Raw genomic sequence first — 15,337 nt, 5'->3', positions numbered from 1 at the left:
ATGTATCTGCTAATTACACCATTTACTTTTTGACTGGCTTATCACTATTTATTAAAAGTAACAGAACTATAAAAAAAATTCTGTTCTTTTTTCGTTTGTTATTTACAAGCCCCAGTTTATATGAGGCTGACTCCAAACTGCCCCGTGTAGACACTTTCCTCACAGTTCACTAAATCTGGGTGGGCTTCAAGGTTCAACAGTGGAAATGTTGGTAGTAGTTATTCCTAAAGGAAGCAAAAATTGGTCTGACCAAAAACTATGAAAGACATTGCTACTCAACCTAGTCTGTAGAATACATGCCAAGGTCTTAGCAAAAAGATGGGAAAATATCCTCCCCAAAATTATACACACATCCCTAAAAGGAGTTCTGTAGAACAGATTCTCCAGTGATAACGCAAAGGCTGTTTTGCCACATTCTTGAGAATTCTAAACATTCCACATCTCCCAAGAGTGCTTGGGTGATAGAGCCTTAGGTGCCGAAAAGGCCTTCAGTAAAATCTCATGGACTTTCCTATGATCAGTTCTATGCAAATGTTGAATTAATTGATAACGTTATCCATACATCAATTGGGCTATATTCCTCGCCTGTTGCCAAAGTCAGAACATGTTGTGCGATCCCTCAAACTTTCCACTAAAACAAGGAACGAGACAGGGTTTCCCCACTCTCCATTGTTCTATCTGCTAGCGATAGAACCACTAACAATCGATCAGATGCAAACCCCAACATTACTGGAGGAAAATTTGACACATGAGGCAGCAGCATGTGCTGATGATATATTAGTATTTTCTGGAGAATCTAGAACTAATATCTCGGCTTTTATCAAAACAACTGCTCAGTACTCTGCTTTTGGCTCCAGGCTGAACAAAGGCAAATCGCAAGTTAGACCCCTTAATGTTTTTGGGGCAACAGAGGAAATTTAAGATACTGGTTTGTGCTGTCAACCCAATTTAATAAAATATCTAGACATTTGGTTCAATGATGACTTAAACATAACAACAAGATATACCAAACAAACAACCCTAAATAAAATATCACACCTACTGATAGCTGACCATGGAATTCTTAACGTTTCGATGAACAGTGTAAACGAAAAAGATGATGATCACTACAGTCATCAACAATCTTATTAGCATGCTTCCCAATCTATATTCCTTAGATTTACTTAGGAAATTGGATGAGTTAAATACAAAGGTTCCATAGAGTGGTAAGAAACCCCTTATTTCTATGACAAAACTCTGCCTGAGCAAAATATTGCTCAGCCCAACCTCGCACTGGCCGAAACACCGCACATTAACAGAGCCAGAGCAGGCGGAAGATCCTTCTCTCACATTGCAGCCAAGACCTGGAACGAGCTACCGGCAGACATCTGATGCACCCCCTCACTGAACACCTTCAGGAAGACCCACAAGACCTGGTTCTTCGGCTAAACAGATCTGCAGACCCCCTCCCCCCTCAGCGCCTTGAGACCCTCACGGGTGAGTAGCGCGCTTACAATTCCCTGACTGATTGATTGATTGACTGGTGAGGGAGCTTTGTTAACCTGGCAGGTTTCATGCCATACCAGATTGTGTTTCTGCACAGGCAAGGTGGCCTTAGGTGTCTTCCTAAATAATCACTTCGACCCCTGTGGAATGCTTTCTTTTAGAAAACCTCCCATAAGTATTGTTAAACTCATAAAATCAAAGCTCAACACTTTATGGGGGACGCCTACGGACCTGACCCATTTTGCCTGTAAACTACAGCACAGAACTGGAAAACTAAACATAGAAATGAAGAAACATGGCTCCACTGGGTATACATTGAGTTATAATTTGGTTGAAAGACCTGTGCACCTGTGCACATCCACTTTCTTCAAAACAAATTTAAGCTTGATCGAGCTGAGTTCTACAACTTCCCGATTCTCAAACTTGGCATGTAGGATTTGTGAACCACGATAGGATGCTTGAAGGCAGCTTTATTATTATTTTAGAGCAATGCAACACAACAACGAAAGTTGCTGAGCGGCGTTTTGTTGAGGGAGAAAGCATTACATAGCCATATCTACTAAGACATGGTACTACTGCTGTCTCCACCAGTGCTGGTACACAAATGGTGCAAAGGTTTGTGTGTTTGTGATGTCTAATATAGGTTTTGTGTTGGAAGGACATCCTTCTTTCCAAAATACTATGCTTAGACTAAATGTAAAACCTTTCACACATAATATAGTGCCACACATATGCAATGTGTGAAAAGTTAGAAGAAATTGAAATATTTCTTCTTGTTAACACCTTCCTTAAGGAGGCATTTTGTTTGGGCACATAACCTTGTCTACCAATTTTATTCGATAGGGCTTTGCGTCTAAAATGGGTGGTACCGTGGGAACGGCTCTGTACATTGATGGGACATTCCCTTGACACTGAGCAACACAAAACTGTGCAAAGTGCTATTTGTGTTAGTTTGCATTAGTCTCCAGTGCAAAAAAAAAAGGTTTTGGTCCAGATAGCAAAACTTTATCAAGACTTTGCACAGGTTTGCATCACTTATCATGAATTTGCACTGTTGTAAATCCTTGATAAATCTGCTCTTTTGTCTCTAGGTTGTATAGACTTCTTTGCCCAACTATATTTAAACTTAAGTCCACCACTTCGGCGAAGTGGAGGAGGAAGGGCACAAAAAAGGTGTGGCACTTGCCTTGAAAGAGTGAGCCTTCGATTTTGGAACTGGAATTGAAAGTTAATGTCAGCCCTGCACTAGCACAAACTGAAGGTGAGACACACTACACAAACTACACCGTATCCCTTTTAATCTCAGTTGGAATGGCAATAAATAAGTAGGTGATATATCACACAGACTCATCGCCCCTTCTGTAAGAATTCTGGAGATGTTTTACTTCCTTTTGTGCAGCTAGTTTTCAAATGTAACTATGTCTCAGTTTTATAATGATATGTCAAGGAGCCGCTACTATGGAGAACATGCCTACCTCTGGCTTCCATTTACTTGACCTCATGTTAACTTTAGGTCTTAGGGCAAACCTATGTAACTGGAAATCTGCACATAAGATTTCAGTGCATATCTGGTGGGCATAGTTCTGCTTCACCAGGAGCACGGAAAGTATATCAGTACAACACTGTACAATGTTATATAGCACAAGTGCCATTAGGGATTAATTGGTTTGCAACAGGCAGAAAATATAAGCACCTTGACACAAACGAACATGCACCCCGCCCACTGTCTCTACCAGCTGTATCTAAGCATATGCTGTTATAAATCTCTTTCAATTATAGGTGCTTTATGAAAATCACAATTTACATGTTTTACGTTACTTTCTTCTTTAGACATATTGCTGCTTTATCATCTTCTTAACTGTCCTTCCACTGTGTTATTTTTCCTCTTATACTCCAATATCGGACCGGGAAACTCAATACTGATTCAAATTACACTAATCTGACATCATTTGGTAAATACTGCATATGCCTGAAACTTTTTCTGAATTAGATTAATTGTTTCAGTTTTTTTCTAATTTGGATGTTTTTCTGTTCTCTCTGTGTTTATTGTTTGCACTTTTGTCAAAATCTAATAAAACGACTGAACTTTAAAAGAGTTTACGAATTCATCAGAACACACCCAGGGGTATGCATTCCCGGTCTTTGATGTGTTATGTTTGTGTGTGCCTGGCTGAATAAGCCGCATTTATACAACGTAGAGCAAGTATTTGAAGAATCTAAATATTGCTTCCTTTTGGCATTCTCTCACAATTGTTAGGTCCAGGCATAGCTAGCAATTAAAGTGTTTTTCCACGTCCAGTGCAGTTTAAGCATATTAGCAGTCATTCTTCCCTTACACTGAACTCACAGCATAGTCTCTTAAGAATATTTTCCAAACAGATATAAAGAAGATAGCACTTTGAATGCCCTATCCTCCTGATATACAGAAACACCGCTAAGACACTCTAATGTGCATGACTTGAAATCTTAACTATCTACTTTCATTCTTTGATCCAAACCAATTTCTTGCATTGAAGATATAAACAGGAATGTTACATACGGTGTGACTAAGCCATGTTTTCTCCATTCCAACCAGACATACGATCATACATGTGCCTGTAAGCCATGCTTTCATAGGATTTTCCCATCTTTCTATGGTGATCAATGATTCATAGAGGCTCCAATGTCTTACCTCCATGCATGGCATCTATCTTGATTTTCAGCTGGTCGGGTCCCGCCAGAAGTCCTTTGATTTCACTGAAGTCAAACAGACCTCGAAGCAGATTGAGATACACTTCTACCGAGTCCACAATTTCCACTGTCAAAAGAAAGTGAATGTCGTTTACACAAAACCCCACACTGGAGCAAACAGCAGTGAGATGTAAATTAGTGTAAAAATGGGACTGGTGTTATAGAGGGATGGATTTACAGTTGGACATTTCACTTTTTCTTTCAGTTTATTAAAAAATATATACTTACGTTCATTGGAAGGGCTCTAAACATTTGATAAATTAATACTGTAAGTTAAGTACCATCCTACATGTCACACCCGAGGCTTTACAAGGAAGAGTGCTGATAGTAAACTAGAATGGCCACGTTTTTGATGGCAAATGAAACTCACTGCCTTGAACTAACTACCTGTAACTAATCACTTTCTAAAGTTTTGAAGCGGAAGGTTTTGAAAAGTGATGGGAAATGATTTGCTTAGTTTTCTTTACCTCGATATCATGTTAACGGCCTGTTAAATGGTGATGGTAGAGAAATGCAACCAATTATGAATACGTGTTACCAAGTAGCCCATTCCCCAAATCATTCAGAGAAATTGATTGGTTTACGTTACGTGATCTACCGAAAGCAGATCTACAAGCAATAAGTGAATGTTGACTAGATGCTGCAAGTGCTTGTTTACCTATTGACATGTCATGAAGGCTTTATATGGAATTCAAACTTATGTTCTCTGTGTTTCACAAGCATACATCTTTGAGTCTATCCCATCCATTTCGAGACAGAATGCAAGCAAGATAGAAAAGGGCCAAACTGTGAAGCACTGAGGATTATGTCTTATACAGCTTCCAATATGCAGTTCTGGCTTCCGGTTCTTCCAAACTGAGCAATCATTTCCTAGCAGTAACTGTATTTTTCAGTGAATAGGTCAAATAGGCAATACAAATGCAGTTGATTCAAATGTATAAAATATACAAGTGAGAGCCTATAGTCAAGAAATACTGCTGCCAACCTGTTGTAAAATAGCAAAGAATGTATTATGTTTTAAAAGATTATGACTTTGGGCATGACCAGGACTGGGGCGGATCCTTCATTATGGCGGAGGAACATCGCCCCCTCTGCTGAAAGCCAGCAGAGGCAAAGGACAAAAATAAAATTATACTAAAACATTATTATTATCATTTTCTATTTTTAGCCCTGCAGTCTGTGAGCCGAGGGAGGGGTGTAGCCTTCCATACTGATGCTGCAGCTGCAGCACCAGGGAGGAACGGGGAGCGGTGGGCGCTGCCAAGTGTGCATGACGGTTTGGCCGGCCCTCTAGGGCCGGCCAATCCATCATGCGCACTTAGCCTTTCTTCACCCAAGCTGTGTTGTACTGTTGGGTGGAGAAACCAACACAGGCTCTCAGTCCATGTCTCAGCGCCGAACCAAGGCACTCAGACAAATCCCAGCGCTGCACACATGCTGGGAATTCTATTCCTAACATGTGAGCACAACTGGGATTGGGAGCTGGAAGCCTGCGCAGTGTGCAACAGTTCCTAGACGGGACGGGAGGATCGGGAGCAAAGCGGTGGCTGTTGAAGCACGTAATTATTATTTTCTTTATTTATACTTCTGGTTTTTTTGCGTGTGTTTTTTCTCTTCCCCCGCCTCACCACTTTGCAATACGAGTGGCCGCTCCTGGAACAGGACATTGAACTGGGAACACAATCTCTAGTGCAGCTCTTGCCCAGGAATTTCAAGAGAGTGGAAGCAACTATCATCTCTGGCCGACATCGGGAGAAAGTGGGGCATCGGCATTTGCTCATATGCCGACGACACGCAGCTGATGGTGACCTTGGATGAAAGATCGGAGAAATTAGAAACAACTAAAAATAAACTCCACAGTTGCCTCTCCGAAATGGCCGACTGGATGCGTAATCACTGTCTTAAGCTCAACGCCGGAAAATCCGAAATTCTACTGTTCGGAGGAGCTAAACTATCATGGAATGATTCTTGGTGGCCACCGGCTCTAGGGACAGCCCCCGCCCCGAAACAACACGCCAGGAATCTGGGTGTCATGATGGATGACGCACTATCCATGAAGGACCACGTACGCACACTTTGGGGTAAGGGATTTGCAATCCTGAAACTCCTCGCCAAGATCTTCAAATGGATCCCACTGGACTGTCGTCGCACAATCACACAGGCCCTCCTAGTTAGCCGCCTGGATTACGGCAATGCTCTATTCGAAGGAATGAACGAGCAGTTGTTCTCTCGCCTCCAGGTCCTGCAAAACCAGGCTGCCAAGCTGGTATGTAACAAAGGCAAAAGGGACTCAGCATCGGCATGCTTAAAACAACTCCACTGGCTGCCGATGCGCCAGCGCGCCACATTCAAACTACTCTGTCATGCGCACAAAACCCTCCATAAAACAGGCCCTACTATCCTGCAAGGGAAAATTGAATTTTACATTCCAAACCGAAACTTAAGATCCACTAATTCAGCCCTAGCAAAACCCAGGCGTATCTACAAAACAAGAACAGGAGGACGAGCCTTCTCGCATTTGGCGGCCAAACGCTGGAATGAACTACCGGCGGATCTGAGACACACCACGAACCTCCTTGTATTCAGGCAAAAACTCAAAACTCATCTCTTCCCCAAATAATAAACCCCCGGTCCAAACCTCAGCAGCCCTTTCTCATTAAGCGCCTTGATATCCCTTGGGATGAATGCTGCGCTCTACAAATACCTCAAATAAATAAAAATAAACTACCGAAGTTAATTTGTGATGACTTTAACCCCCCACCCCCATCCTTTGGATGCCAGAGAAATTGACTTTTTCAGCATGTTCTGCATTCTGTCATGTATAAAGACCTAAACTCAAATGGATAGAACAAAGGTCATGTATGAAGGTGCTTGCAAAAGGGTGCTGCTGCTATAAAAACTAGATGATTGCACTGCTGACACCTGAGGCCCAAAATGATAGAAACCAGAAGCAAAGTGCTAGCAGATCTTAGTGAGGACTAAGGGTAGCAGAAATATGGAATGGAGAAGGAGTGTGTAGTAGGAGAGTAGGATCAGCCTCTTATGGTTACCCCCACTTTTTCCTGCTGTAACACTGTTTCTCGACTTTAGTCTGGCTGAGGTCCTGCTACTCAGGACCCCAGCCTAGCTGCTCCCTCTCTAAATTGATTCCATGTACTTTAGGTACACCACAGATTGGATTCTGGGGTGCCCTTATAAGTCCCTAGTATATGGTATACTATGTACCCAGGGCATAGGTACCCCAGAGGCCTACCAGGGGCTGAAGCATGTATTATGCCACCCCTGGGAAGCCCTCCAAAATGACACCACAGGTCTGCTACTGCAGCCTGGGTAAGGTGGTGCATGCACCCCTTACAGAAATATAGGTTCACTATATCTCACCGATCACTGCAGGCCTTATCAATCCTGAAGGCTGGGTGCTTGGTTATATGTGAGAGGGTGCCCAGGCATGAGCTGAGCCCCTCTGCAGCCTTCACAATCCATCCTCCACGGTTGTCAGTAGTGCAGCCTGACAATATACTCTTAAGTGCATTATAACCAAACTGTAAATGCTAACTTTGGACTGATTGCACGGAAACATGTCGTGTTTGGTGTCATATACCTTGGAATCATACCCCCACTGGTATGGTATTGTACCCCTAACTGATGTGGGAGTATGATTCCACCCTTCGAGAGGGAGAGACATGACAGCACCGGTATACCCGGTACCAACTTAAAAGAGCCCTGGCATCACAAAATGGATGCTGCAGCCACAGACACAGGTCTGGCCTCCTGCTGCTGACCGAAACTCCGGCAGGGGAGGCCTGGACAATAGGTTTCCTGTCACAGGAAGGTGTAACCACCTCCCAGACAGGCTGATGTGTATTGGGGCTGGGTGGGAGCACTCTGAGAGTGCTTTGAAGTTCTGCACTGGGGGCACATTTGGTGTCCCTGTGCATAGTCCAGCTCAAACCGGTTCAGGGGCTACCAGCCCCTGCTCTGGCACAAAACTGGACAAAGGAAATGGGTGTAGCCACCCCTCTTTCCAAACCCTCCCATGGGTGGGTCCCCTGAGTTAGTCCAACCCCTTTCTTAAGTATAAGTAAGGAACCCCTGGCAACAGGACTTTAGATATCCCTGGACAAAACTCTACTACTGAATCCTGGAACTTCAATGCTCTACTCAAGATTAGAGGATGGAAGAAATCTCCCTTGGGGTCAAGGAGTGATTTCCCTGCTTGGCAGGCTCCAATGAAGCAATTGCCGGTCTGCATCTCCGAAGCTCCCAACGGACTCTGAAGTATCTGCAGCCCAGGAAGAGGATTTCTAAACTTCTCAGAGGCCAACACGAGCCCCCAGCAATGCTGAGACCCACAGCACTCGTGAGTAATGTGGACCCAGAACTCCTGGTCACCGTGCACATTTGCAAGTGCATTGGCTTCTCGACGTTTCTTGAAGTTGTGCTTTGGGTTACGTGTAGCCCAAGCCCGAGCACCTTTTGCACTGAAGATTGTGGGCCTACACTCCACGAGTGTTCCGTGAGCCCGCTTCGTGCATTTCAGCTTGAGGCTCCTTCGTGATCCCTGGTCTGTTGACTGATGGGTCCCTGTGAAGGCAACTCTGATTTTCCTTGGGCTTCCCTGGTTGCTCCAGACGTGCCCTGACTCCCCACCGCGTGGTGAGTCCCTCAGACTTTGCTGATCTGCACCGAAGCATCTTTCTCCTTTCTGCGTGGGTTGCTGTTGCCAAGGCTTGTTGTGTCCTATCCGGGGACCGATGCTGCAGCACTTGACATCCTTTGTGGGACAACTCAAATCCAGCTCCTGGTCATCCTCGATGCCTCCTGGTCCTCGTGGCTGAAGAGTCAAGCTTCACCTTCTTCACCTGAAACCACCCGACATTGGTGGGCATTCGTCTATCGTGCCCCTGGTCACTAGCTAGTGACCCAGACTCTGTCCCCTCTGCTTTCAGGTTCTTCTCATCCTCGATCTAGGCTTGGATCTTTTCGGACACTTCACATCTTCCCGGCAGCAGCACTTCTTTGCCAGCTTCCATTGAAAACGACGACGCGACCCAACACCATTTGACACCTATGCACCCGGTTTCCCTGGGTGAGGTAACTTGAGTACTCCGGTGCTCCCGTGGGTGTTGACCCTAGAACTTCCTAAGTCCAAAAGGGTTTGGTCCTAGCTCATCTCTTAGTGTTCCTAATCCTTAAAAATCTAACCGCGACTTTCCCCATAGAAGCTAACGGGAGCTCGCGGCTGTGTTCTCACACTGCACACAGCCCCCGTGGGACCCCTGTGTCACTACCTTGGGTGGTTCCTTGTGGTCCCAGCGATTCTACAGGCTCTAGGACTTGTGTCTAGTTAAGTCGTGGTTCTTATACCCCTATTTTAGTACATGGTTTGGCTCGGCCCTAGGGCCTGACATGTAGTTGTGCTATTTTACTGTAACATTTGAAGTGTAACTTATGTGCTTGAACCTCTAGCCTCATAAAGAGACTAGTAGGGTGTGTTTAGAAATAAATACATATATTTTATATATATACCCGGTGTGGTTGCCTTTCATTTAGCCATTCAAGAGATTATAGACTGGTAAAACAAGCTGCTTTACATTCCTTCAAGACTCAGCCTGAAGGCTGCTCTCCATAGCTACCACTAGGATAGCTTTCAATAAAGGTTGTCTTTAACCTATCATCAATAAGAGGTTGTTTGGACTGGTGCAGGGTGTCCACTATAACTAGTGGACAGCATGCACCAGGCCAACTTCTCACAATGGTGTGCAGCGTATGGGATTCCAGCTTGCTATTGTTTTACCAGATAATCTCAATTGAGTGACTAACTGAAAACCACTAAGAGTTGTGTGTTAAGGGCCTAGCACACCTTTTATACAACACAAGAGAGTTTTAGTAGGCCACAACGGAGTAAATAGTACAATACACCACACCTCACTAGTAATGTCTTCAAGGCCAGGAACCAGTGTGTCCCTGCCAGAAGCCAATGGGCTTCTTCCCTCCAAGTATGATAACCTCCCATTCTTGGAATTGAGAGCATTATGCAGTACTAGGAGACTGAAGACAGGAAAAACTCCAACCACCCAACACCTCATAGAAGTACTCAGGCTGGATGATCTCAGAAGACCTATAGGGTCTGAAAGGGTAGGCAGAGTGGGTGGGGCAGCAGATGAGGAAGGGCCTAGGGGTGCAATTCCCCATGACCAGACCTCTAATACTTACCAGGAAGATGATAATTATCATGACCTGGACAATCCAGCCCCCCTGGAAGATGAGGGGGGAGGGCCAAAATGGTCCCCTCTTTGTCCCTTCTGGAAGAGTTGGGAGTGGGCCTAGAAGGTCTAGATCTCCCTCAGTGGAGTCTAACTATTCTGGTTCATCAATAGGGACATAGGAGGGAAACCTCCCAGGGGAGGAGAGAGAGACAGCTGAAGTATGAGGAAGCCCAGCTTAAAATCAAAAAGCAACATATAGACCTAGAAAGGGAGCCCCTAGAGCTCTACGGAGCTAGAAAAAAGATGGGACTAGAGTCTCATGGCGGCAGCAACATCCTTAGTGATAGGGAGAGGTCTCATAGCCATAGAAACCTAAATAAGACTGTCCCTCTCTACCAGAGTGGGTATGACATCCGCAAATGGATCACTGCACTGCAAAGGGCCTGTAAAGTTCAAAGCAATCTTATGGCTCCCCTTTGCAGACAAAGGTAGAGATAAGCTCCTCACTGTTAGAGAAGAGTATGCTGATGATTATACCAGTCTGAAAAGTGCATTGATTGAAGGGTTTGGCCTAAACACTGAACAATATAGGTTAAAGTTCAGAGATACCCAAAGGGCACAAAATCAAGACTGGGTGGACTTTGTAGATTGTGCTACTAAGGCTCTGGAGGGTTGGTTACTTGGCAGCAAGGTGCATGACTTTCAAGGATTGTACAATTTAATTATGAGGGAGCAGATCCTTAATAATTGTCAAAACCATCTGTTGCACCAGTACCTGGTGGACTCTGATCTGACTTCTCCCCAAGAATTGGGAAAAAGGCAGACAAATGGGTCAGAAGGCAGAAGGTTCAGAACCAAGGTGGTGACCAGAAGAAGCAAGATCCTAAGAACTCGGACAAGGGTGGGGAGAAGGGTAAAGACCAGAAGTCTTCACAAGGTCCCCAAAAATCTTCTTCAGGGGGTGAATCCCAATCTAATAAAGGAAAAGGCCAAAAGAAACCATGGTGCAAAAGACTCACTGGACAAGTGATTGCACCAAGTCCAAAGACTCAACTCCATCCACCATTGCCCCTAAGGCAACTGTTCCCCCTAGTACAGCTACAATTGGTGGTGGTAATATTCAGAATAAGGGTGTAGTAGGGTTAACCCTGGGTTCTGAGATGGACTCTGGCCTAGTCAGAGTTCCAACTCAGGCTGTCCTGATCTGTGATGGGGGCATGGATATGTCCTCCTTTGTGAGTCCCAGTCACTTGGGCAAATACAGACAGCAGCCTTTGATTAATGGAAAAGAGGCTTTGGCATTCAGGGACATAGGAGCAAGCCTCACAATGGTGATAGAAGATCTTGTGGATCTTGGGCAGATTATAATTGTACTAAGTGACCAATGCTAGCAATGTCAGAACAGACCATTCTCTGGCAGTTGTTAACTTCTCCTGGGGAGGGGTAACTGGCCTTAAGAAGGTTGTGGTAAGTGCAGACCTACCTGTTGAATGCTTGCTTGGCAATGATCTGGAAACTTCAGCTTGGGCTGAAGTGGAGCTCAGGAAACATGCAGAAATGCTAGGGATCCCTGCTCATGTCTTTGTTGTGACTAGGTCACAGGCCAAAATGTCCAACACTGGACAGGCCCTGGAGTCTGGAAGAATGGACCAGGTGCCTCCCAAGAGAAGGAGCAGTAGGGTTAAGGCAGTGCCTTCCCCCCTGACTCAGAATACAGATCAGCCTCCTGAGGGAGATGATCTTGATATCACACAAGAAAAGAGCCACGGGTCCGGATTCAAAGGAGGTTAATAAACTGTTTGGATATAATCTGTTGTGGCAGACAAGGGGTTTCCCTTTTCAGGACGATTCCCCTCACACACCAGAGGTGTCATGCTTCATCATAGGGGTGCCTCCTCACGCGAAAGACCTAGTCTTTGCGTAGGCTACAACCCCTTCTCTATGAGGGAGGAGCTCAGGGATCTTTTTATTGAGTCAGGTGGGGTGTACTAAACCCCTATGTGAGCTTAGTGTGTGCGTAAAAGGAGTGCAGTGCTGTGATGTGAGAGTTAAAACTGGATACAGGGTTAGCTATATTAACTTTATTCGGCTACCCGTGTCAGGATTAAAAGCAGTGAGGAGCTGGCAAAACAATTGCCAACATTAGAGACAAAATGTGTAGATCGCTAGACCAACATGTTTCAGCCAAAGGGACCTAGATAGTGTTGCAGCCTTCTTCAGGGTCAGTTGTATTCAGCTACTGCATGGAATAAGTGCAAATACGTTAAAAAACATGTGAATAAATCAAAAGTGTAATACTGAACCAGTCGTATTTAGCTGTTCAGTATGTACTGCATACAACCATTCTAGGGTGTGCAATTCACTACGTCTGTCCCAGCTATTTAGCCGTGTGGTACATGCACCAAAACCACAGATTTGTGGATCCTTGCCGTCAGGGTGCGTCCGGGCACAGGAGATGATCTTGAACCTGAAGAAGGAATTGTCCCAAAGGAGCTTGAGCCTGACCAGGTTGAGTTCTTGGGGACAGGGGACCCTTCCAGGGCAGATCTGAGCCAGGAGCAGAAAATCTGCTCCTCTCTTGAACCCCTCAGAAAGCAAGCTGCTGATGAGGCTGCTGGGAATGATAGTGGCACCCATAAAATCTATTGGGATGATGGACTCCTTTATTCAGAGTGTAGAGACCCCAAGCCCGGTGCTTCCAGGAGGTTGGTCATACCTCTGAAGTTTAGGGGCTTCTTACTGACACTAGCCCATGATATTCCCTTAGCAGGGCACCTGGGCCAGAACAAGACTTGGGACAGAATTGTCCCTCACTTTCACTGGCCCCACATGTCTGAAGACACTAAGGAGTTGTGTCACTCATGTGTGACCTGCCAAGCCAGTGGCAAGGCAGGTGGAAACACAAAGGCCCCCCTGATACCACTACCTGTGATGGGGGTTCCCTTTGAGAGGGTAGGGATTGACATTGTTGGTCCCATGGATCCTCAAACAGCATCTGGGCACAAATTTATCCTGGTGGTGGTGGACCATGCCACTAGGTACCCAGAGGCCACTCCACTTAAGATCACTACAGCACCTGTGGTGGCAGGAGCCCTCTTGGGTGTATTTTCAAGAGTGGGTTCTCCTAAGGAGGTAGTATCTGACAGGGGTGCAAACTTCATGTCAAGTTACTTGACTGCAATGTGGAATGAGTGTGGAGTGAATTATAAATTCACCACACCCTATCACCCACAATGCAATGGTTTAGTTGAAAGATTCAACAAAACCTTAAAGGGCATGATCAAAGGTCTCCCAGTAAAGCTTAGGCGCAGATGGGACATCCTTTTGCCCTGCCTTTTGTTAGCCTACAGGGAGGTGCCACAAAAGGGGGTTAGTTACAGCCCTTTTGAACTTTTGTTTGGCCATCCTGTTAGGGGTCCTTTGTGTCTGGTGAAGGAGGGATGGGAGTTACCTCTCAAATCCCCTAAACAGGACATAGTGGACTATGTACTTGGTCTCCGCTCCAGGATGGCTGAGTATATGACAAAGGCAACTAAAAACCTTGAGGCTAGCCAGGAATTGCAAAAGGCCTGGCATGACCAAAAGGCTGTGCTGACTGTTTACCAGCCAGGGCAGAAAGTGTGGGTGTTGGAGCCTGTGGCCCCAGCAGCCCTCCAGGACAAATGGAGTGTCCCCCATACAATTGTTGAACAGAGAGGGGAGGTCACCTACTTGGTAGTCCTTTCAACCCCTAGGAGTTCCCATAGGGTACTTCATGTCAACAGAGTAAAACCATATGTGGACAGGGCAGACATGGGCTTGCTTATGGCTACTGATGAGGGACAGGAGGAAGAAAGTGACCCACTTCCTGACCTGCTCTCTCAAAACCCTGATGATTGATCAGTAGAGGGTGTAGCCTTGGCAGTCAGCCTCACTGTACAGCAACAAACTGCAGACAACTTCTCAGCCAGTTTAGACATATGTTTTTTCTGACTCCAAGTCAGACCACCTGGTGCACTCATGAAGTGGACACTGGGGACAGTATGCCTGTGAAGAATAAGATCTACAGGCAACCTGATCATGTCAGGGACTGTATAAGGACAGAAGTCCAAAAGATGTTGGATTTGAGAGTCATTGAACCCTCAGATAGCCCTTGGGATTATCAAGTAGTCCTTGTGCCTAAACCTCACACCAAAGATGGCACGAGAGGGATGAGGTTTTGTTTGGACTACAGGGGTCTCAATGCAGTCACTAGGACTGATGCCCATCCCATCCCAAGGGCAGATGAGCTAATAGATACTTTGGCCTCAACCAGATTTCTAAGCACATTTGACTTGACAGCTGGCTACTGGCAGATCAGACTAGCTGATGCTGCAAAGCCAAAGACAGCATTTTCTACCCCTAGTGGGCACTATCAATTTGTGGTAAAGCCCTTTGGTTTGAAAAATGCACCTGCCACTTTCCAAAGGTTGGTGAATCAAGTCCTTCCAGGCCTGGAAGACTATAGTGTAGCATATCTTGATGATATTGCTGTCTTTAGCGCTCCACCTGGGAGGATCACCTGGTCCACCTGAGGAATGTTTTGGAGGCCCTGCAAAAAGCAGGCCTAACTATCAAGGCTACTAAGTGCCAGATAGGGCAGAGTCAGGTTGTGTACCTGGGCCACCTTGTAGGTGGAGGCCAGGTTCAACCATTGCAGAGCAAAATCCAGACCATAATGGACTGGGTTGCTCCCACTACCCAGACTCAGCTGAGAGCCTTCTTAGGCCTGACTCGGTATTACAGAAGATTTGTCAAGGGGTATGGATCAATAGTGACACCCCTGAATGACTTAACCGCTAAGAAAGTGCCCAAAAAGGTTCAGTGGAGAGTTAGCTGTCAAAAGGCATTTGATGACCTGAAGCAGGCCATGTGCACTGCTCCCATTCTGCAAA

The 15,337-nt window shown here is 45.5% G+C and overlaps 1 protein-coding gene across 1 annotated transcript in view; it reads right to left on the bottom strand.

The window, feature by feature from the left end:
- PGM5 (phosphoglucomutase 5) overlaps positions 1 to 15,337 on the bottom strand; it is a 680,115-nt gene that overhangs the window by 458,895 nt on the left and 205,883 nt on the right. Inside the window, exon 4 of the mRNA XM_085632981.1 lies at positions 4,157 to 4,282. Coding sequence (XP_085489107.1) covers positions 4,157 to 4,282 — 126 coding nt within the window. The remainder of the gene's footprint in view (positions 1 to 4,156; positions 4,283 to 15,337) is intronic.

The sequence above is a fragment of the Triturus cristatus genome, chromosome 2_1 (assembly GCF_964204655.1).
Source record: "Triturus cristatus chromosome 2_1, aTriCri1.1, whole genome shotgun sequence".
NCBI classification, from domain to species: Eukaryota; Metazoa; Chordata; class Amphibia; order Caudata; family Salamandridae; genus Triturus; species Triturus cristatus.
This window is presented reverse-complemented; position numbering and strand designations above follow the sequence as displayed.